General features: G+C 39.6%; 1 protein-coding gene across 1 annotated transcript in view; it reads left to right on the top strand.

Annotated features, from left to right (window-relative positions):
- Window positions 1–24,611, top strand: part of FRAS1 (Fraser extracellular matrix complex subunit 1) — a 416,963-nt gene that overhangs the window by 272,053 nt on the left and 120,299 nt on the right. Inside the window, exons 30-33 of the mRNA XM_040625321.1 lie at window positions 4,770–4,923; window positions 10,705–10,883; window positions 15,475–15,591; window positions 23,927–24,041. Coding sequence (XP_040481255.1) covers window positions 4,770–4,923; window positions 10,705–10,883; window positions 15,475–15,591; window positions 23,927–24,041 — 565 coding nt within the window. The remainder of the gene's footprint in view (window positions 1–4,769; window positions 4,924–10,704; window positions 10,884–15,474; window positions 15,592–23,926; window positions 24,042–24,611) is intronic.

The raw sequence follows: 24,611 nt of genomic DNA, 5'->3' as shown, positions 1-24,611 counted from the left end.
AAAAGCTATGGTATAAATGAGCTTTTGCAAATTAAGGCATTTTTTTACAGAATAAATAAAATGTTAGGATTCCTATTATATCCCATTATAGTCATTTTCTATTTGATTAAGTTTTAAAATTTTTTAGCTTGAACAGTTTGGCCTGGGGTTGGGGTACACTGTCATGTGAGATCATCATTTATGTCCCAATATTTATTTTAGGGGATGAAGTTTTCATTTTATTTGTGAGATTTTTTTCCTCCTAATGATAAAAGCTTAGGCCCTTACTTCTGGTTTACAACATTAATATTTTTATTTGTAATACAATATATAATGGCTAAACTTTATTGCCAACATTTCTGTATGCCCATTGTTCTATGAAATGAATTAGAAGAACTATTTAATTTAAAGCACTCTTTTCATTATGCCCCCATAATCCCTTTTTGGGATTTCATTGCTTTCTAATGTGGTACCCCGAAGGACATATAAGACGTCACTAGGCAGGAGATTATTCAACTCACGTTATGGCTAATTTCTTGAGCTTTCAGAGATATATGCACCATTGTGCAGAAGAAAAAAAAAACTACAAGGAGATAAAGAAATTGCAAAATGTCGGAATCATTGGGGAAATGAGGTTAAAATTTGTTTGGCTTTTCTGGATGCTTTAACTGTAGAAAAGATGGTGTATAGCCTTCTATTCATCTCTTCTTGAATCTTCCCTGGACTCTCTCCCAGAAGAAAGCAACTGATAAAACCATCTTCATCATAATGAGTGGGAAGAATTATACTTCTTTCCCTTAGATAGTTGTCTGTTTCTTCTTAAGTATTATAAACAAATAATTCAGAAACAGGGGCATGTATATTATCTGGTTATGAATATAAATATTCTGAAAGACCTGTCTTGTGGGATTTCAGGAGAACCACTCTAGACCCATCACTATTTCCGTCCTGAGCTGTGCTTCTCCTACTTTAACATGACTCCACATCCCCTGGGGATCCTGTTTAAATACAAGTGGAAATACATCAAACTACAAAGCTGCACAGCCAAGTAAACAGTCAACAAAATGAAAAGGCAGCCTACCGAATGGGAGAAAATATTTGAAGCCATACATCTGATAAGGGATTAATATCTAAAATATATAAGGAACTCAGACAACTCAATAGCAAAATCGTCAGCAGCAGCGTCAGCAGCAGCCAGTTAAAACATGGCCTACGGATCTGCATGGACGTTTCTCAAAAGAAGACATACAAGGGCCAATAGGTACATGAAAAGGTGCTCAGCCTCACTCATCATCAGGGATATGCAAATCAAAACGACAGTGAGATATGACTTCATACCTGTTAGAATGGCTATTATCAAAAAGATAAAAGATAACAAGGAAAAGGGAAAGGGAACCTGTATGCACTCTTGGTGGGAATGTAAATTGGTGCAGCCATTTTGGAAAATAGTATGGAGTTTCCTCAGAAAATTAAAAATAGAACTGTCATATGATCCAACAGTCTCACTTCTGGGTACATATCCAAAGAAAATGAAATCTGTATCTCAAAGAGATATATGTACTCCCATGTTTATTGCAGCATTATTCACAATAGCCAAGGTATGGAAATAGCCTAAGTGTCTCTTGATGGATAAATGGATAAAGAAAGGGACACCTGGGTGGCTCAGTCAGCTGAGTGGCCAACTCTTGATTTCAGCTCAGGTCATGATCTCAGAGTCCTGGGATCAAGTCCCACATCAGGCCCCATGCTCAGCAGGGAGTCTACTTCAGGGTTCTCCCTGTCCTTCACCCTCTGCTCCTCCCCACCACTCACTTGCCCTCTCTCTCTAAAATAAATAAATATTTTTAAAAAGGAAGGGAAGAATGAAGGGGGGTAAACAGAAAGGGGGAACGAACCACGAGAGACTATGGACCCTGGGAAACAAACTGAGGGCTTCGGGGGGAGGGAGATTGGGATAGGCCAGTGATGGGTAGTAAGGAGGGCACGTATTGCATGGTGCACTGGGTGTTATACGCAAATAATGAATCATGGAACACTACATCAAAAACTAAGGATGTACTGTATGGTGACTAACATAACATAATAAAAATTATTATTAAAAAAATAAAGGTGTTTAAGTCTAAAAAAATAAATAAAAATGTGGTCTATATATTATTACATATAATATATATTATTCAGCCTTAAAAAAGGGAATCCTGACATTTGTGACAGCATGGGTGACCTCGAAGAACATTATGCTAAGTAAAATAAGCCAGACACAAAAGACAAATTCTGCATGATCTCATTTATATTTGGAACCTAAAAAAGTCCAGCTCATAAAAGCAGAGCAGGATGGTGGTTGCCAGGGAGTAGGGTAGGAGAAATGGGGAGATATTAGTCAAAGGGTATAGTAGTTCAGTTACCAGGGATGATAAGTTCTGGACATACAGCATACAGCGTGGTGGCTATACTTAATACTGTTGTCGTATACCTGAAATTTGCTGAGTGGGTTGATCTTAAGTGTTTTTACCACATACGCACACAAAAGTATGGTTATGTGAGGTGATGGATTTCTTAATTAACTTGAATTTCACAATGTGTGTGTATATCAAAACATCACGTTGTGTACCTCAACTATGTATAACTTACATTTGTCAAATATACTTCAGTAAAGCTGGTGAAAAAAATAAAATGCAGATTCTAATTCAGAATCTGGGATGGGGCCTGAGATTCTGAACTTCTAATAAGCTTCCAGATATTACTGGTGTCCTAACGCCGACATACAAGGAGTACTGTCTCCTAAAGATTTACAGTCACACAGGAATTAGAGCGTTGTATTGGTAAAGTATAGCCAAGACAGAAATGTAGTGGGAGAGACATCTGGGGCCATGCAATCAGTCACAGTACTTACTTGCTTGGAATATGAAAAACCACATTGGCTCGTCAGTGCCAGAATGTGGCTGTTGGTGTATGACTGATCTCTGTAACCATGATCAAACTTGACGAGGCTGCTATATTAGAGAGATTTCTAGCAATTAAGACACCTGGGTCTGAGTGTATTATGTTATATGAAACTCTGCTGGAGTTAATAAGGACTTTTCCCCCAGAATTCTGGGGGGAGGGGGTGGAGGAAAATTCTTGGCACATTTTGATGTTTTTGTAACTAATGTGCGGTATCAATTGTGAAGGGAGAAAATTCTTGGGAGTTTGCCCCTAGGGACTATCACTATCACAATAGAAGCTGTCTTTGCTGCTGTTCTCGTGGGCAATGTTTGACTTGGTTCCCCGGTGACTGTGGTGAAAATAGCTATGACCACCTCTTTTGGGGGGCAAATGCTCTCGTGTCAAGTGACTGCGAAGGCATATGTGTTGTCTTCTGCTCTGGATTTGCCCCTCCTGGGAGTGGTGTTTGCTCCGTTCTGTTTATTGGCATATTTGAAATGCCCCATTTCAGAATACCAGATTTACTGATTTTTAAAGTACAAAAACAAACTGAAAGCTGAACACAGGCAGGCTCACTGATCTTCCGTGGAAACTGTCAGTTCTGAGGCTTTGGAAGAGGTGTGCACCTTGCAAATCAGGAGCTGCAACACTTCTTAATGACATTCGCTTTAGCAGTTAAGGTGGTTGCCTTCTCAGGAGTGCTAAACAGGTGAGTTCAGCCAGCCAGCTGAGTTCAGCCAGCCAGCTATTCCCAGCTGCTGTTTCTAGGGCTTCACTTCAGTCAGTCATCAAGGCCTGTCAATTCGGACTCTAGTGTTTCTGGAAGCTGTTTCTAACTGTCCATTCCCACTGCGATGACTTTTTCATCTTCTCTCGCCTGAGCCATTACAAGAATTTGTTAAATGGTGTCTACAGCCCCAGACACATGTTGCTTCTAGCCCCTTCCATCTCTTGCTGATGGAGGCTTTATAAACCTCAGACCTGCTCATCCCCTTTCCTTCCCTGAAGATGCATGTTGACTTTATTGGGCCTACAAGATAAATGGAGACTTTCAGCACAGCAGCTACCTTCTACCAGCCAACCTTCAGAACGTGTCCCTTTTAATTCACCCCCTCTCCTGGCTCCATAAGCTCTTCTTGCCCAGACACCTGGATATTTTGTGAAGCACACAGAGCATTGTCTCATGTCTTTGCTTCGGTTGGGCCCTCTGCACAGAATCCATTTCACCATTCGTTTCTTAGAAGGGCCATGTTTTGGTCATTCAAGAATTAAATGATATTTCCATAGGAAAGCCTTCCTGAGCATTCCTCCCTCCAGGAGGAAACCTCCTCTTTCCTTTATTCTCCCACAGCACCCTGCTCAAGCTTCTTACAGAGCATCATTTGTGATGAGTCCTGATTATTTGTCTGTGGGGGGACCACTGGACTGTAAGTTCTGAATCTTACAGTTTCAGAAATCAGGCTTCTGGCAAAAGAGCTGGCCTGTAACAGATGCTTAATGTATGGTGCTTGAATGTGCATGGATGGGGAGGATGGAAGGACAGTCAGATGGACAAATGAAAGAAAGAAATGGAGAGACTTGTCTTCCTGAATGAAATAAGCTATTTGCTTATGATAAAGTAAAGGAAAAAGTAGGGTATGTACATATATACATACACATGCGTATATCTACATACAATATACATACATAGTTCATAGAGAGACTCCAGAGCTAAGAGCATCTCTTATTAGATGATGACTGGCAGCAATAGTACCTGATGACTTATGCTTTTAAGAGCTGATAGATAGATAGATAGATAGATAGATAGATAGATAGATAGATAGATAGATTTTTTTTTAACTTAATTCTGTACTCTTTCCTTATTCTAGAATGATGCAGGTCTCCGGCTTGTGGCTAATTCGATGGTGTGGGTTCCAGAAGGTGGGATGTTGCAGATTACCAACAGAATCTTACAGGCTGAAGCTCCCGGTGCCAGTGCCTCAGAAATCATCTACAAAATTACCCAGGACCACCCACAATTTGGTAACTTTTTCTTTTTTTTCCTTTGTCATGATCTCATCATTGTATCCAGCAGTCTTGGACTTGCTTTTGTATCATGCCCTGCAGCAAGGTTTTGCTTCCAAAGAAACTGACTTCCTAATACCTCACACATCTCATTTAAACACAGAGTAGTCAAAATAACTTCATACTGTGCACATATTATGTACCAGGTGGTATGCTAAGTAATGTAGACTTGTTAGTATATATGAAATCCAAAATTTAAGTTTTAAAATAAGTTCATTTTACAGAGAAAGTAACTTGCTAAAATACAGTTCATTTTAGCATATATAGGTAATAAGGTCAGTTTAATTTTGAAGCTCAGGCTCTCAAACTCCATCTTATGTCCCTTCCAAAACATCACCATACTTCTTGTTGAGACTTAAAAAAAAAAAGTTTTACATAAAAACATTTTTAAAGATCTCCATTGTTACTTCCACTTCTAGCAAGATAGTAGAGTATGATAACTTGAAAATTTTCCCCTCATCGTTATCATCATTGAGAAACGCCAGATAAAAGATAGTAAGAATTATAGGGCACTCATGGCTGACCTTCCAAGAATAGAGAGAAATCTCCAGGTAGCAAACAGAGAAGGAGCTTAAATCCAGTCTGGGCATGAGCCGATGGAACAGCTTCCCTGAGAAGGCTAGTATGGGTCCCAGTAACCCAGGGGCTTGAGAAGTAATGCTCACACAGAGATAGAAAGTTAAGATCCTGCATAAAACTGGGACCCAGGAAAGACTTTCAATTAGAGGGACAGAATAGAAAACAAGAAGGGCACCAGCCCAGAGAGATGGCAAAGAAACCTACCTGTATTTCCCAGGACTCAGAGTGAAGCAAAAAAGTCTGCCAAAAAAGAACTTCAGGCCTGTTTCTCCTGAAGATCCAGAGTTAAGTTACACTGTGCACATTGTCTGAGGAACCCAAAGCTGTGACATTCATTTGAATATTAATCTCAGACCGATGATACTTCTTGGGTCCCTTGCAGAAACTGGTAGAAACTGTTGTGGAATGTCCACCCTCAACTCCAGATCACAGCCTAAGCCACTGAAGATTAGCTCAGAATTCAAAATTACAGAACAGTTGAGGAAACAATCCATAGTATCATAAGAAAACTGAAACAAATGGTTAAAATTCCAAGGATTTCAAACAAAGGAGTAATCATAAAAACTATGAAACAAGCATATTAAAATCATTTAAAGACACAAAAGAACGAATTGAAACTGTAAGGCAATAACCAAGTGCCGTAAAAATAAAAGACTAGGCAGGTAGATTTTTAAAGAACTAAATAGATCACCTGAAATGAAAATTATATTCATTACAAGTAGAAACTTTCTTGGCATGTTAAATAGCAGGGGAATAATGATCTGTTTTTCCTCTGGCTTACCAGATTTAAAAAATTATGTATTTTTTGTAGTGAGGGAAAAAGTTAACTCTTGTGCAATTTAAAAGTAATTCCAATGGAGCGCCTAGCTAGCTCAGCCAGTTAAGCATTGGACTCTTGATTTCCGCTCGGGCTTGTTCTCAGGACCCTGAGATGAAGCCCCACATTGTGTGGGAGCCTACTTAAGATTCTCTCTCCCTCTCCCTTTGCCCCTCCAATCGTCCTCCAGCTCCCACTCACACACTCTCTCTCTAAAAAAAAAAAGACTTAAAAAAAATAAAAGTAATTCCAATGTCAACAAAGACATTGGAAAGCATAATCTAATCAATAATTAATATAGACCGGACGGGAAGAAATCAGAGAGGGAGACAAACCACATGAGACTGTTGACTCTGGGAAACTAACTGAAGGTTGCAGAAAGGGAGGTGGGTGGGGGAATGTGATAATTGGGTGAGGGGCATTAAAGAGGGCAGGTGATATGATGAGCACTGGGTAATATTCTCAACTAATGAATCATTGAACATTATATCAAAAACTAATGATGTATGATACCTTGGCTAATTGAATTTAAATTAAAAAATAAAGAAAATAAAGAATTACTATAATTATAAAATAGTTGGTCTAGCTGGGGTGTCTTTTATTATAGTTGTGTAACTTTAAGGAAGGCAAGTGGACCTCTTTGAGCCTTAGGGTTCTTTGAAAGGTTAGGCTAGATAATTTTTTAACTTTTTATTTTAAAATAATTTTAGACTTACTGAAAAGTTGCAAAAATAGTACAAAGAGCCCTTGAATACCCTTAATCTAGCTTCCCTCAATGGTAACATCTTACAAAACAATAGAACAATTATCAAAACCAGGAAGCCAACATGGATACAATGCTATTAATTAAACCACAGACCTTACTCAACTTTGCGTTCTTTTATCCACTGATTTTAAGCTCGATAATGTTTAAGCCCTTTTCAGCTCTAAAAATCTTTGACTCGTTTGATGTATTAAATTCTCTACCTTTATCTTGATCATTAAAAGCCAAAAAATTTAATTTCCTAGAGACAACACAATATTCCAATATTCAGTTTAAGTCTTAAACAGAACAATGTTGAATTAAATCATTATTTAAGCATTTCAGCTTGATAAATGCCATGTAGGCTTGCCTGTGACCCTTTCCTACTATAACTCTCTTAATTAACTTCTTCCTATGAACATAATCCTCTTTCTGTGTGTCCAGAGCCCCCTATTAGTAATAATCAAATCACATTACCCTTAAGAAGCACTCAAGAGTGAAAAAGGTGGTGGGAATTGGAAACCCACTTAACACCAATCTGCTCGTCCATCTATCGCAGTGGTGTGAATCTGTGGAGCCCCTACCCCTTGCCACCCCAGCTACTATGTACTCCCTCATCACTTTAGAATGTTCCAGTTTGGGCTTTAGACTTTTTGTGAAGACCTGACCATGGAACTGAACCAAATGTAAATTGCTTGTGTAGTGAATGCATAACAGACCCAAGTTCCACCACTTGCAGACTCATCACTGTTCTCAAACATAAGTGTAGACAAGCTGATTAATACTTTTACCTTTAGCTACTTCACAAGCATGAAAGTAAATTTAATGAGATGGTTTTAATGAAGTAATCTAAGTATCATTTGAGGGAAAATCTGACTTAATCCAATACATTGCCAACTGTAAATTACTTAGCATTGGGTAAGAAAGCTTTAATACAAATTCTCTCAACCCCAAAATAATTCATGGAGATTCCAGTGAGATTCTAATTCTTAATACCTGTCCAATTTCCCCTTCAGAATTCTTGATTAAACTGTAGACTTCAGAATTAAGGAAATCCCAAGTAGAGATTGTTTCGTTTTTTAAACCTAGACTGTTCTGTAAGCCCGGATTTCTATCTATCTAGAGGCTCAGCTCCTTGTATTTGTCATAATAAAAGCATAGGTAAGGTACTACACCAAAGCTCTCACCTTGCTGGGGTGAACCCCACAAAGTACTGCTATTTCTCCCTGTCTCCTCTTGGGCTTGTCACAAAGGCACTGGGTATTCAACAGACCCAGTGCTGAGCTTCCCTCCACCCCGCTCACCCGTCAGCGGCATTGCTGCCCTTCCTGTCACTAGTATGATTCTTGGATGCCTCCTCATCTCTCACCCTTCACAACCACAGTGTCAAGTTCTGTTGCTTCCACTTACTTAGTGACTCTCATGTCTGTTTCTTTCTTTCCAAGCTTACTTCCGTTGCTTTAGTTCAGGATCCCATCGGTCATCTGGATTTTGCTGTAGTCTCCCAATTGATCAAACTGTCTACATAAATAATTAGAATTACTATTATTACCATTTTTATAAAATAAAATTCAACCTCTTTAATAGGTCTTTCATAGGCTCCTTGTATTCTGATCATAGATGTTTTGTGTTCTAAGTCAGTTCATGCCGTTCACCTACTGAAATCTCACAGTGGCTCCCGGTTGCCTGTGGGGGACTGATCTCAGGGGTAGGAACTGCATCTTGCTTATCTTTGAATGCCCATCCCTGAAGGGTCTAGCATGATAGCTTGCACCTAACAGGTACTCAGTCACTATTATCTAAGTTGAAATTAATGGAATTAGCCACTATCCTGTGGTTCCTGTTAATCTGCATAAATGGCAATTGTTTTTAATCTGAAAAACAGGTTTATTTCATTAGGCCTGGTTAGAAAAATTCTGCTTAGTTTTTCTATTATAAAGAAGAACAGCTAGGAAATTAGCATTTGAATATTTTCTATATTTCTACTCTCCACATTTTCATTGTAGAAGTCTACTTTCAGAATATTTTGCAGCTGTGCTCACATTCCTAAATGATCTACACCCTGGAAAAGCATTTTTATTATGAACAGAGGTTGAACCAGGGAGAGGCAGCTAATGGAATTTGTGATTTAGGTATAAATGAGAAACAATACTAAAAAGAAACTAGAGCGAGTTGATTCTACATATGATTTTATAAAGACTATTGATGGTTTTTTTCTTACTTCAGTATTTCATCACCATCCAGGATACTGTGATCATTTTGGATTTGAGTTTAGTGCATATAAATATTAGAAGCTATATTTCCTTCAAGTAAGAAAATTGCTCTAGTGTAATCAAAGTGTGTTTTCGGTTGTCCAATATGTCTAGTATACTTAGTGTACTAAAATCTGGGTTTCCTGCTAGAGAACCTCTCCCTCCCTCCCCTCCTCTTCTATTCCTCCTACCATCTAAGTGGTGTGGAGGCTTCTTTCAGTTTTATTATTAGATGCATTTTCATGAGAACCTGGCTTCTGTTGTTAGTGGTTCATCCATTCCCTTGTTTGGTCTACACTTGAGGGCATATTATCCTGTGAAATTTTAACTGTTTCCATAACACCTCCGTATTTGCAATCTCACTCTCAGAAGATAGTAGCTTCAGGTGAGGAACCAGCGATAGAAACAGATTGGTGGTGGTGGTGTTTAGATTTCGGTTTCCTTGCTTCAATTCTAATGAAGTCCAAGGAATAAGGGAGAAGAAAACAAGATCAGTTATTTAGGAGGATAGATACTGGACTGTGAACACAAAATAACCATGCCTGGAAACAGGTTCACGACTGAGAATATGAACTTCAGATTCAAATCTCAGCTTCTTCATGTACCATTTGTGAACTCGAAGAAGTTACTGAACTTCTCTGAGTCTAAAGAACTTTCTTTAAATGCAGATCATAATAGCATCTTCAGAAGAATCAAATAACATAATGATAAGGATGACCAATATCCTTTTTAAGTACCCATGAAGTATGTACTATTCTCATTTTGCCAATAGGAATAAAGGCTCATAAAGCCTACATAAAGTTCATGCAGTTGGACGTGGAGCTGGGTTTGAACCATCATATAATGTGCTTTGTGCAGTCCCTGCCATAGGCATCCCAGGGCCAGCTAACATTATTTCCACTGTACAGAATTCTCCCAAGAATAACTCTGAATTTTTTCAAATTTCCCATTGTGTTTACACCAAAAACTTCCTGGTTAGAAAGCATTTCCTGCTACACAGAAAGTTGTAGATAAAATGAATCCATCCAGTGCCCTGTATTTGAATATTTGTTTGCTGTATTCATGATTTTATGTGACTTAATAGATATAGTTAGTAACTTCATACATGAATTGCCCTTGAATTACTTTTAGTGTCTTTTAGCTGAAAGACTGGGAATTCGGTGTCTGAAGGTGAATTTCATGATGTCTATTGAATTCTGTGTTAACGTACTTTCCTTCGCCTTAGATTAAAAATAAAGAAGTTCATAATTTCTGTTAAAAAAAAAAAAAAGGTAGTAGACAAGAAGATGAGAGCTCTGACTTACTTTTACTTTTCCCAGAGATCCTCACTAACTGTGTGGCTTTCCTAGGAGAGGTAGTCCTTCTGGTTGATATGCCTGCAGACAGCCCCGCAGAGGAATGGCAGCACCTGCCTGATGGGAGGACAGCAACTCCCACCAGCACCTTTACCCAGCAAGACATCAACGAAGGCATCGTGTGGTACAGGCACTCGGGAGTCCCAGCCCAAAGTGACTCCTTCCTCTTTCAGGTACCCTCCACTCCCCACTGACATGTTTTCTGATGTCTGGATGGTCTGACGAAAACCATTGCTGTTATTTTAAACAATTCTGGTCATTATCTGTGTTGCCTCGACGTCAGATTTGGGGGGAGAACAAATATAATTAATAGCACTGAGAGGTTTTTTTTAATCTCCTGATTCAGTCTTACAATATCTCTACAAGCAGAGTCATCCCATGGCAAGGAGTTTATAATAGATAACGGCCAAAGTGTTTAGAAAAAAAAAATGTTTTCAAAATATTAAAGTGCCCTATGGAGGAAAAAAATATTTCAAATGTTTTTGGAACATTTACCATCTTCTGATAAGATCAGAGGCTTAGCAGCCAAACCCAGTGGGTTCATATTTCAGTTTTGCCATGCACTAGCCATACAACTTTGGGAAAATTACTTTGGCGAAATCCTTGTGCTTCATTTTTCTCCTCTGTAAAATAGAACTACTATGAGGATTTAATGAGTTAATACAGATGGAACACGTAGAATACTGCCTGTCGCTATGTACGGGTTCGTTACTACTGTTTGTAAAGATTGCTCAAATACCAGTGCTATAGACTGAAGGTCTATGTCCCCCTGAGATGCGTATGTTGAAATCCTGCCCCCTCCCCGTACTATGGTGTATGGATGTGAGACCCTTGGTAGGTGATTAGGATTAGCTGAGGTCATGAGGTCTGTGCTCTCATGAATGGGATTAGTACACTTACAGGAGTCATGAGAGAGCTCGCCTCTCTCCCCTCCTCCCTGCCATGGAGATGCAATGAGAAGTCAGTGGTCTGCAACCCAGAAAAGAGCCCTTACCAGAACCTGGCCAGGCTGGCACCCTGCTCCAGACTTCCGATTTCCAGAACTGCAAGAAATAAGTTTCTTTTGTTTATGAGCCACTCAGTTTATGTATTTTTGTTATAGTAGCCTGAGCAAACTGAGACAAACAGACCACAGAAGCTGTCAATAAATTAAAGAACAAGGGGCGCCTGGGTGGCTCAGTCGTTAAGCATCTGCCTTCAGCTCGGGGCATGATCCTGGAGTTCTGGGATCGAGCCCCACATCAGGCTCCTCCTCTGGAAGCCAGCTTCTTTCTCTCCCACTCCCCCTGCTTGTGTTCCCTCTCTCGCTGGCTGTCTCTATCTCTGTCGAATGAATAAATAAAATCTTTTTTAAAAAATTAATTAATTAATTAAAGAACAAGAAATTATATTGAGCGCATTCTCTGGCACTTACCAAATACAATTAGAAGTTAATAATAAAAGGGTAAACAAAAAATGCAAACCATTTAGAATTTTTTAAATAGTCTCCTAAATAATTACTCATTCTAAAAGGAAATCAAAACAGCAAACTATTAAGAAATGTTGATGTGGAGGAAATTGCTGCTCAAAACTTAAATGATGTGGACAAAATAATACTCAGAAGAAAATTGATGGCCTTAAGCTCTTATTATTGAGCAGAAACACATGAAAATGAATGGGCTATGTGAAGCCACAGAACTACAAGGGAAACCTAAGGAAAGCAAAGGAAGGAATTCACAGAGATAAGCAGAGGAATTGATTTAGTATAAAATGGGAGAATTGATAATGAGTACAAAACCCGAATCTTGGGAAAGATCAATAAAATTAGACAAACCTATGTCAAAGGCAATTTGGAAATAAAGAATTGAGTAGAAGTACAGAGGAATGAGGATCTCTGAATGAGAAACAGCAGTGAAACATAGATACAGAAAAGAATTCGGGAAAATATCAGAGAAAATATAAAGAAGCCCTCGTGGTGGGTCAGCAGTCAAAGCGGGGTCGCAGACCCTCTGCATCTGAGACTTTTCCTTTGCCCAGGAATCCATCTGGGGATAAACTGGTGCGATAACTCACCTTGTTAAAATCACCACCCATTCTGTTCCTGAGGCCTGGTGTGCACATCTTCATCGCCTGACTAATTTCTATTGTGTAAAAGATGTGCTTTTCCAGGGAGCAGATTGAACTAAACTTGGAAGGCATCAAAAGGAGATGATACTGAGCATATGGAATGTCCAGTGAGTGAGCAAGCCTCGTGGGCCCTTTGCCAAGTTAGCTTTTTCATTTTTAGTTCCCGGGGACCACACAGTCCTCAAAGCATGAGTCAGAATGGAGGCAAAGACCTCAGTCATAAGAAGGCACCTCCGCAGACTAAAATCCTCAGATCTGCCTTTGCCTTTATCGGTGTCAGGACGAACATTCTCTCTACGGAGCACTTCGCTGGAAAGGGAGTCTCGGTACCTGCTCAGAATGATATTTGATTGCTTTTGCAACTTGGTTACTAAATGGGTAATTATAAAGAAGCAGAAGTTACTGATTTTTTTTTTAAACAAACTCGCTAGAGTTTAAGACATGTAGCTGAACATTCTTACTTAGAAAGTGGCTCCCTTTGGAGAGTCTTCACACATTTTCCTCAAGATGTGTTTAGAACTCCCACCTGAAATCTTCAAAATCTATGGGATTTTCTTTAGAATATCCTCAGTAGTGACAGTCTATCATCCTTTGGAAGCTGATTTTTAAAAATGACCGAAGAGCCAAAAGTCAGTCAGAGTCCTGTCTGGTAAGAAGAGCAGTAATTATTTTTGGTTAAAACAGGGAGCAATTATGAAGTTACAAGCTCAGTTTCCTTCGGTGATTTGTGAACTGTCTCTGAAGGCATTCCAAAAAGTGTATTTTGAACACTGACAGCATCTTTATTGCAAATGTGAAACAACTCTCTGAGATTTTCTCCTGGATGTGAAAGTTCCAGTGTGTTTTCAAAGTCTCATTGTTTTATAGGCTTACCTCATATTTTGATTTGAAGTGACACAGACACTGTAGCTATGTGCTAAAATAAATGGTTGCAACTTCTCTCATTCATCATTTTAGTGTCCCTGAAGGATTTTTAAACTAAAAAAGATGCTGTTCTAACGATTCTTCTCTTTCTTCCCTTCTCTTTTCTTTCTTTAAAGCAGAAAATGCAATACAATGAGTTGCATGGATTTAATTCTATTTTAATGCTGATGTGCTGTCATGAGCCATCAATGCATCCCATCTGTTACTTTGCACGTAAAACTTGGGATTTATGTAATGCAAGTGGCATTAAAAAACAGAGCATGGCATAGTGAGAAGAAAGCATGCACATTTGCATCATTTGGGGCGTGGGAAGGAACTCTGACTTTGGTCTATTCAGATCACACTGAAATAGCCTCAGGAGATGTGATATGAAAAGACCAACACATTTCACACCAGTATCTTTACTAAGGAAGCTAGAAGTGATTCCCGTGCTTGGTAATATGTCCGCATTTCACTACCTACACAGCGTTCCATTCTTTTTCTTAGAAAGATAAGAGTGTATTTTCCCCTTTCTAAAGCTTCCAAATTGAGCCATCTCAGTCAGTAGGAAGATCATGAAGCTCCTGACCTGGTTAAACACTGACCCTTTTGACTTTATGACTTTGACACCTTGCTCAACTTTTTTGACCTTCAGTTTCCTCATCTTTAAAAGAGGAGATAATACCTACTTACTTTGTAAGTAGATAAGTAAGTAGATAAGTAAGATAACTTTTGAAAAGTAGGTAGTATGGTGCTGAGCCCATAATAGATGTTAGGGAAGTATAGCTATTGCTATTAAATTATTCATAATGACACACTATAAAGAGGTCTTCTTGAAAACATGTAGATATTCCGAAACTTGATCTCCAGGCCTCTGATGGGATCGAGATAGAGAAGACAGTTTTTCTGTTGGGCATAACTTGAGAAGACACAGAGAAAGGACTGCCATTCCTGCTTTTTTCTCAGAATTGACAGAACCCCGCCCCCTCTCCTATGGAATTATTGCAACTACATAGGGCCACACAGACCTTAGCAACTCTTGTAACAAGCCTAAGGTGGAGCAGACAACAGAGAGAGGGAGGGCTTAAGGGGGCAGCTGGGAAGCACTGAGGGAGGGGAGAAGCTACTGCATAGGCAAAGCGTCATTTTCAGCATTTTTGAAGCAAAAAGAGGTTGATTTTATGACTCATCTAATTGTAAATGTTATTAATCTCGCTTTACAGTGACGAGGCTGAGATTTGTCATTTGTAATCTAGGTGTACGTATCTGTGCTGGGTAAAGTTTAAAGAAGTAGAATAAAAATCACATACATAACGTGTGCTATATATGCTTATAATGAGACATGTAGCAATCAAACATCATGTTTTCAAGAATGTTTAATGAAATAACAAAACATCATAGTATTATGTTAGGTAAAAATATAGAACACATAATTGTATCTAAAGTTTCACGTATGCATAGAAAGCAGATTAAACTGAAATGCATCAATATGTTAATAACTTCTATTTTTACTCAGTGAAATTCTAGATTTTTTATTTATTTGTCTTTCTCTGCATTCTTAGAACTGCCTAAAATGATTACATGTTTTTTATAATCAGTAAAACATTAGCATTAAAATGAAGAGCAGAATGCAAATTATAATGCAAAAGCACATAGACTTCAAAGACAGATGGTTTAAAGGGGGAAAAATAAACGTGCACAAGCATGCCATGCCCGACAGGCTGAGAGGCTCACCAGTATGACGTTTCTTTTCAGGTGTCCAGTGCCACAGATGCCCGTATGCATCTGGAGAGTCGCACATTCAACATCGCGATCTTACCACAGACACCTGAAGCGCCCAAACTCTCTCTGGGAGCGTCTCTCCATATGACTGTGAGTTGGGTGGGAGGGCTCGTGGTTTCTCTTTGGGGGAGGCACGCTGATGGGGTTTAATAGAGTGTCCTGCTTTTGTATCTGGTGAATGCCTGGCTCAGAACGCGGACTCTGGGGCCAACAATAACCAGCCTTGAGAACATATTTCTCATTGACTTAAAAAAGAAACTTAAAATTCCAGAGCAAAGGAAAGGTTGTGTGGAATCTATCGCAACCTCCCATCCATTGCTTCTGCCCTTTTTGTAGCATCCTAGACAGTCACAGAGTCTCTCCTTGAGTAGTTGGAAGGAGTTTCAAACTTGTGTCTATGTAATCAATACCATTTGGATATAATTGTTCAGTCACTTATGGCTCCACCTAGCCGGAGAAACTGTCACTCTATGTTTTAGAAGCCCTATGGGAAGTTTTTGTTTTTGTTTTTCTATTAAAAAAATTTCCTGGAGAAAGTAATGCCTTTGCTCTATCCAGAGAAATAAGTACCAGTTATCCAAGTGCAAGTCTGAGGGGCAAGCGGGAAGAACAGAGAAGTGAAGGTGAAGGGCACTACCAGATGTAAGAACAGCGCATACAGAGACACAGAGGTGAAAGACAATGGGGTGGTTGGGAAAATTGCCAACAGTCCGATTAGACTGGAGAACTTAGGGGGGCAGAGGAGGAGTAGTGAGGACCTGGAGGTTCATGAGCTCATCACAGAAGGTCTTGTGGGCTGTGTAGGAAGGAGTGTGGGCACATGGAAAGGTTTGAAGCAACACGACAGCTAAATTAGTACGTGAAGCTTAGTTCAGACAATTAGCAGCTCCACTGTAACCCCATGTCTAGGGGTATGTAAAGCCGGAACCCCTGTTCTAGACAGAGCCACAAGCATATGAGACCTTGTAAATTAATCATTAAGGAGTCACATTTTAGTTAGTGCCCACATAATTACACTCCAAAATCGTGTATCAGCCCTGAGCCACAACAAAGAGAGCAGCTATAGTTTTAGAAATTATGGGTCTGGGGCATGACAGAGACATAAAGGGGGAAACAGAAAGTTTTTAATGAATAGCTGGTATCGGCATTTCCACCATAAACCATAATTTAAAGAAATCATAATTCAGCAGCACTATAAAGTCTATAATTCATCATTCTGACTGGAGGAACTTGGATCAGAATTTTCTGTAAAGTGTAAAGAAAAATGTGCATACACATTTCTTGCCAAATGCTAATGCAGTGTTATTTTGAGTTTAGAGGGGAAAAATGGGCCAGGAGCCAATGAAGATGGCGCCATTCCCACTATGTTGTTGTGGACCTCTAGAGACTTCTCAAGTTACTTAACCTTTAGGGTTTCAGGTTGCATGTTTGTAAATTAGATCTGTCTTGTCTAATTTAGGATATCACAAAGGTGAGTTTACTGTAAAATGTGATTAGCGCGTTCTCTTATTCCTTAAAATATACACAGTTTGTATTTCTTTTGACATTAATTGGGGCCATTACTATAGGGTATACTTGTAACCTGTGACAAAAACACATTTTCTATTCAGGGATTTGGACTCACCTAAACACACAAGTTTTACAAATATTTGGTAAATACATTATGAATATATATGTTAGATACATATATGGTATATCCATACATGTGTTTAAGGGTAAGAGTCCACCTCTCCAGTTATTTAGTCATTCAGATAAACACTTTTGAGCCCCTGATTTATCCCAAGTGCTGCAAAATACATTGGAGATTCAATGACTGCAAAACACAGTCTCTGTTCTCAAGCAACTTAGAGTCTAAAACAAGCAAATAAGTAAGCAATGACAATACAGTGATAAATACCATAGGGAGACACCTAATCCAGTAGGGCGTGGGGAAATCATGGAAGGCTTCCTCTTGGAGTGAACTGCGCTGGTTGAAGTGTAAATTATTTCTAGAGCATGGTCTCAAATTTCAGCCTGCATTAGGATCACAGGGTTTGTTAAATCACAGATTACTGGAGCCCACCCCAGAGTTCTCTAATTTAGTAGATCTGGTCTAGGGCTGAGAATTTGCATTTTTAACAAGTTCCCAGGTGATACTGTTGCTTCTGCTCTGCTCACCACACTTGAAACCCCATTTATCTAGACCACAAATAGGGGAAAATTCATTTCAGGAGATGAGCAGCAGGTGAAAAGAGTGAGAGACACAGGAGTACATGACATGTTTGAAGAATTACAGAGAGTTCAGTTGGCCAGAGCATAAATCCCTAGGTGAAAAAGAAACCAGAAATGAGTGTCAGATCATAGAGGACCTTACAGATAAGATGAAGAGTTTCCATTTTGTCCTGAAAGGATGTTTTTGGGCAAGGAGGATGCTGAAAGATTCATAGCAGAGAGGGGGCACGCTCAGATTTTCCATTTAGGAAGATCATTCTGCCGTAGTGTAAAGAACACCGCCCATGGCGTCCGGACAGAGAGCCAGCAGGCCAAGAAATAGGCTGTTACAATCATCTAGAACAAGAAGGGTTGGTAGCATGAACTGCATGCAGTGGCAATAAGGATTAAGAGTTAGTGAAATCTCAAAGAGACACTGGCATACCCGTGTATACTGCAGCATTGTACATAATGGCTGAGAGGCAGAACCATCTTAAATGCCCTTCAGGAGATACATAGATAAAGAAATCGTGTTATATACAACAGCGGAATATTATTCAGTCTCAAAGAAGAAAGAAATCCTGCCATGCTACAGTATTTATGAACCTTAAGGACATTATCCTAATTGAAATAAGGCAGTCACAAAAGGGCAAATCTTGCATGATTCCACCTATGTGAGCTATCTAAAGTAGTAAAACTTTTAGAAATAGAAAGTGGAATGGTAGTTGCCCCTGCAGGGGTGGGGAGGTAGAGGTAGGGAGAGGGAAACGGGAAATTGGTTTTGTTCAGTGGATGTGGAGTTTCAGTTTTGTAAGATGAAAAAGTTCTAGACATCTGTTCCACAACGATGTGTATATAGTTAACACTACTGTACTGTATGAAGTGGTTAAGACAGTTAAAAAAAAAAAACACAACAGGGAGAGATTAAAAGATATTTAGAGCCATAGTGGTCAATTGGTTATAGGGAGAGGGTAAAACAGCCCAGTTTCTGAATATGTAAAGATGCCATTCATTAAGATCGGGAATGTATGGGGACTCCGGGGGAGGGGAGAGGTGGAAGACATGATGAGTTCAGTGGGATGCACTTGTAAAAGGTGTGCCTATTAAGGGCTGGCAGAAGATCAGTAGATATTCTCTGTGGGAGATAAACCTCGGAGAATCATTAGTGGAAAGTAGTGGTTTAATCCTCGGGCCTGAGATTCCCCCGGAAGATTGCATAGAGTAAAAAGCAACATAAACAAATACCTGCCTAAATGGAAATTTGTTCTGTGGCCTTTCTATAATGTTCTTCTTCATCAAATCTGATCCTTTAAATGGTATCTTATGATTTTGTTTGTAGTGTTCCATCAGAATTATGTGCATGCATACATGTATAAGATGTATACACATATGAATAATATTATAAGATATATATAAACATGTGAGATGTATACATTTAGGAGACATATCAAATTTGGGCAAGGAGATCTGTAAACATGCATATTTGCCAATAAATAGGATAGCATAGTGTGAGATTCAGCAAATAAGTTAATAGATTTACATCAACTCAGTTTTCCAAGTAATCATCCACCATTTGATTTAGAAGATCCTTAAGGACAAAATCTTTAATTAATCTTGGTATCTTCCTCAGCATCTCACACAATGCCTCATATAAAAGTAGTTGCTTAGTAAATATCTGTTGACTAAATGAATCATTTTAGACCTACTTTCACATAGCTAATAATTCCCTAAACTGTATCACCTTCAAATTCAAATAAATTAATCATATGGGTATACACACACACACACACACACACATATTTTGAATGTCATATATCCAATTCTTCTCCCAAAGGGGAAATAAATTCACTTATCTCTTAATGTGAAAGAATATTTATTACTTCCTTTTTCATATGGTTGTGGTACTCAGAGGTGGGTTGCCCAAGGTCAACACTTGAGAGAAAGGCCTTACATAAGCATTCCTAGTTCCATTTGTTTCCAGAGTGATTGCTGTAACAAGAGTCCTCTTAAAATCACTCTTATTGGGGTTAGCAGGGATTCAGTTGGAACAGCTGATCTCTTTTGTCCTATAGACTCAAGTCTGGGCATGCTGTATATGTTTTATGGCTGCCGGCTTATGTGTCCATGTTTTTTCCTTGAGACCTTTCAAACACTAATAAAATTATTATCTGCAATTTCTGGAAATGTTTCTTTGTCCTTGGAATTTCTACTGTGCTTTATCTGAGCCTTTCACACTACTTAGCAGTTCCTACATTGGAATTATTTACAAACTTCCCTTACTGAAGATTGGAAATCCTTGAGGAAAGAGTCTATATCTGATTCATCTCGCATCTCCCACAGCTCTTTGCTTGGTACCTTGCCCAGAGTAGGCTCTGACTAAATATTTGCTACATGAATATGTAAGTGAATTAATTTTGTTGTCCTAACCAAACTATGTGAGATGATTTCTTGTAGAACCCCCTTTTGCTCATCTCATGTTCTTATTTTTCGTGAGTGTTTAATTTCTGAGGCCAACCATGGGCTTTGCTGATTTGGTAATATGACAGTCGACAGGTGAAAGTGGTCTTTCTTTTAATGGAGGCTGAAATGATAATGTTTATAAATCCTGACCCGGGATTCTAAAGATTTAAGTTACACACACACTTTGCTCAGGCTTACACGTGGAAGTGTTTGTGCCTCTTTAGATGACATTGAGAGATGATGGAAAATATTTTTTAATTAAGTTATTATAAAAGTACTTTCATTATTTTACTTCTTAGCTTAATCTTTTCATAATGATATTTTGCATTCACTCAATAAATTTTTATTGAGCACTTCCTTTGCTAGGTGCTTGGGATCCAGCCATGAACAAACAAAAATCCATATCCTCATGGAATTTCCATTCTCTTGGTGGGGCAGGAGGGAATAGACAATACATAATTAATAAGTAACTCATATATTGCATGTTAGTGAAAAGTATTTTGGTAAAACAAAAAGTAGATCAAGGTCAAGGGGATCAGAAATGTGGTGGTGGAGCAGGAGAGACCCACCCAGATTGTAGTTTTAAATGAGCTGAGCTTTATTAAAACAATGATGTTTAAAGAAAGATTTGCAGGAGTTGAGGGAGAGAGCCATGCAGATACCTGAGGGAAAAGTGTTCCAGGCCCAGGGAACCATGTGTTTAGACACATCGAGTTGGGAGTGTGCTTAGATGTTCAAGGAACAGCAAAGAAGCCAATATGGCTGGTGCAGACTGAGTGAAAGTGAGGGCAATCTCAAATTCACAGATGTAACAAATGTGTGTGTTGGGGGCAAGGAGCCGGGGGGTGGGGGAGTTGGGGCAGATCTTATAAGTCCTCATGGGCCATGATAGGGACTTTTTTTTTTTCTGGAAAAAATGGAGAGCCATTACTCGGTGTTGAGCCACAGAGGTCAAATCTTTTCTGGCTGGCTGTTGTGCTGAAATAGACTGTAGGTGGGCAGGAGAGCAGTTGGGAGGCATCCTGGTGATCAGGGGAGATTGTGGCTCCCAGCAGGCTGGTGGTAATGGCTGTGGGGAGAAGCAATTGGATTCCAGATATATTCAGAGGTAACATCGTATTATGAGAAACATTATTCTGTAATCTTCTTTTGTTGACAGTTATTTTAATAAAAAAGCGTCTTCTGTAATGATTTCTATGAAATTTAATCTTTCATTTCTTACTATGTTTAATTGATAAATATTGAACATTCCAAATAGCCAATATTAAAATTGATTGTACTTTGATATATGTCAGACTCAATATTGCTTTCTTCAGGGAATCAAGTCCTTACTTTTTCTACCTCGTGTCTATTTCTATTAGTAGAGAAATAGTGTCAATAAATTCCATAATAAAATATGTTATCTTGGCTGGCATATATTTCTTTATCCGTGCTCCTCTGTCCATTCCCTTTTCTTACTGCTTTATTATTTCAGGGGCATCTAGATTTTCAAAAAGATCTCATAATACTCTTCTTCAGATACTCTGATGGCTTTGAGATGAAAAGGTGGCCTGAGTCTGCACTTTTCTGTCCATGTGGCTGTGCCCACGCATGTACACATTTATAGGTGTGTGCGCACATGCATAGGCTGTAAACACCTTCCACGGGGCATAGGTTTCTAATTTGTTGTCCTTACTTGTTTTATTTTAGGGTGAGAGACCAGCTGCTATTTGTAATTCTTATTTTCCTTACTCATTACATTCCAGCCCTGAGCAGTGGCCTGAAATAGACTCTTTCCTATAGGGGGGTTGTCCTAACCTGCAAGTGCTGCCTCTCCCCAGGACCGGTGTGCCTTCAGGACACTTACAAAGCAACTGCAACCTTCAATCTTTTCGCAGTTAAAAGGAAGAACACCACGCCCTCCTCCATGAGAATTACTGAGCCCTACTTAATCCTTTCCTAAATGGGGAAATTCCTTCTGAAAGAAGAGCTTCAAAGAGCAGGAGAACATGTCAAACTCTAACCTTCAGGGGTCAGTTAGGAAGAGCCTGCAATGAGCTGGATGTTTTTGTTCTGTCCTGTTAACAGCATATGTGACCCAAGAAAGGGGCCCGTGCTCACACTACGTTTCTCATCTCCACTCTGTGTTTCTACTGCTGTCCCCAACTCACTGTTAGGCCTGATCATGGGATTCGAAATCCCTCTCTTTCTCTCTCTCTCTCTTTGAGTGTTGGCACTATTGGTGGGTTATGGCTATAGACAAGTGAATGGACAGTAAAATATATGTACACATTGGCCTTTTGATTAATTTATTTTATTTTATTTTTTATTTATTTATTTTTTTAATGATTTTTTATTATATGTTAGTTACCATACAGTACATCCCCGGTTTCCGATGTAAAGTTCGATGATTCATTAGTTGCGTATAACACCCAGTGCACCATGCCATATGTACCCTCCTTACTACCCATCACCGTTCCCCCACCCCCCTCCCCTCTGAGGCCCTCAGTTTGTTTCTCATAGTCCATAGTCTCTCATGTTTCATTCACCCTTCTGATTACCCCCCTTTCTTTATCCCTTTCTTCCCCTACCGATCATCCTAGTTCTTATGTTCCATAGATGAGAGAAATCATATGATAATTGTCTTTCTCTGCTTGACTTATTTCACTTAGCATTATCTCCTCCAGTGCCGTCCATGTTGCAGCAAATGTTGAGAATTCGTTCTTTCTGATAGCTGAGTAATATTCCATTGTATATATGGACCACAACTTCTTAATCCAGTCATCTGTTGAAGGGCATCTCGGCTCCTTCCACGATTTAGGTATTGTGGACAATGCTGCTATGAACATTGGGGTGCATATGGCCCTCCTCTTCACTACGTCTGTATCTTTGGGGTAAACACCCAGTAGTGCAACTGCTGGATCATAGGGTAGCTCAATTTTTAACTTTTTAAGGGACCTCCACACGGTTTTCCAGAGTGGCTGTACCAACTTGCATTCCCACCAACAATGTAGGAGGGATCCCCTTTCTCCACATCCTCTCCAACAATTGTTGTTTCTTGCCTTGTCTATTTTTGCCATTCTAACTGGTGTAAGGTGGTATCTCAGTGTGGTTTTGATTTTGCTTGATATCTTCATTATATACTGAGGGCTAGAAGAGAAAAGCAATATCTAGTCTTTTTGAATAGTGCAATGGAGACAAAGAAAACATGGACTAGTTTTATGGGCTTTAATAAATAATTCTTAAACCTCTGAATTCAAATGATGAGCCTCTTCTGGTGTTTCAGGTGAGTTCATCATTGGCCCTTTGAAAACATCACAGTTCCCTTTAGCAAAACTGGGAGGGTTAGGGAGGGCATCTTACCAGATACAACCTTAGCCCATTAAATCAGAGGAGCAGAAAGGTAGCGGCCCAGCTGTGAATATCAGAACAATAGGAGAGCCAGCTGTGATGGCTCGTGTTCAGATGTGTACCGCTGCGAGTTCCACCTAGGGAAAAGTGATCAGATTGGGATACCCACAGTATGCGCCAACACAAACCTGGGGGCAGAGGGCAGAGGGAAGGAGAGTACAAGAAACCTGGAAGAAGATTCTATGACCCTGTGAGGTTCTTAAGGCCAACACAAATCTGCAGTGCAAGAGACCAGCTCCTTCCTCTGAGCTTTCAGAAAAAAATTTTGCTGTGACTAATTTAAAAGCCCAAAGTGGTTTTTTTTTTTCCTTTTTAATAAGGTTTGTTTTTGCCTCTGGCTTTCGTTTTCATCACACTGTTTGTTCTTCTTCCTCCTTAAATTTAGGCTCGGGAAGATGGCCTGACTGTGATTCAGCCTCACTCCCTGTCCTTTGTAAACTCTGAGAGTCCAAGCGGAAAGATTATATACAATATCACTTTACCTCTGCATCCAAATCAAGGTAAGACTTGCAGTACACGATCTTTTGAGTGATGCTATTGTCTTCTAATTGTTAACCTATCTTCAAAGCTCTGGACGTACTTGTTGAAGATCTAAGGAGGAACAATTCTTCCTACCCTTTGTTCCCCTGTTCTGAATTCAGGACCATTTGAGAGAGAGACACTGCGGTCAGACAGATGGCGATGAGTGTGTCAGCTCTGGTATGACAGAGCTGTGCTGGAGAATATGGTGTGCAGATGACTTGAGTCACTGGACTGAGCTGCCCCTCCCATGCACAAGTGGAACTGGACAGACACAAGCACCGTCTGTAGGGGCAGGCCCTGCCCTGGGGAGGTCATGAGAGGTGAACAGACAGGAATGAGGATAAGCCAGTACTCAGGACAAGGAGCTCTGCCAGCCGAGTGCAGAACAGGCTGAGCCCCACACACTCCGTTTCTTTCCCCTTTGGATAAGTCGCTCCTCCTGCATGAGAGAGAAATGGAAATGTGAAACCACAGTCAGCAGAGAGGAGAGGTGGGCCCCTGCCATCAGTCTTCATCCTTTAGATGGCTGAACTTTGGGCTGTAGTTAA

This window comes from Ursus maritimus, unplaced genomic scaffold, assembly GCF_017311325.1.
Source record: "Ursus maritimus isolate PB19 unplaced genomic scaffold, ASM1731132v1 scaffold_8, whole genome shotgun sequence".
In the NCBI taxonomy this organism is placed as follows: domain Eukaryota; kingdom Metazoa; phylum Chordata; class Mammalia; order Carnivora; family Ursidae; genus Ursus; species Ursus maritimus.
This window is presented reverse-complemented; position numbering and strand designations above follow the sequence as displayed.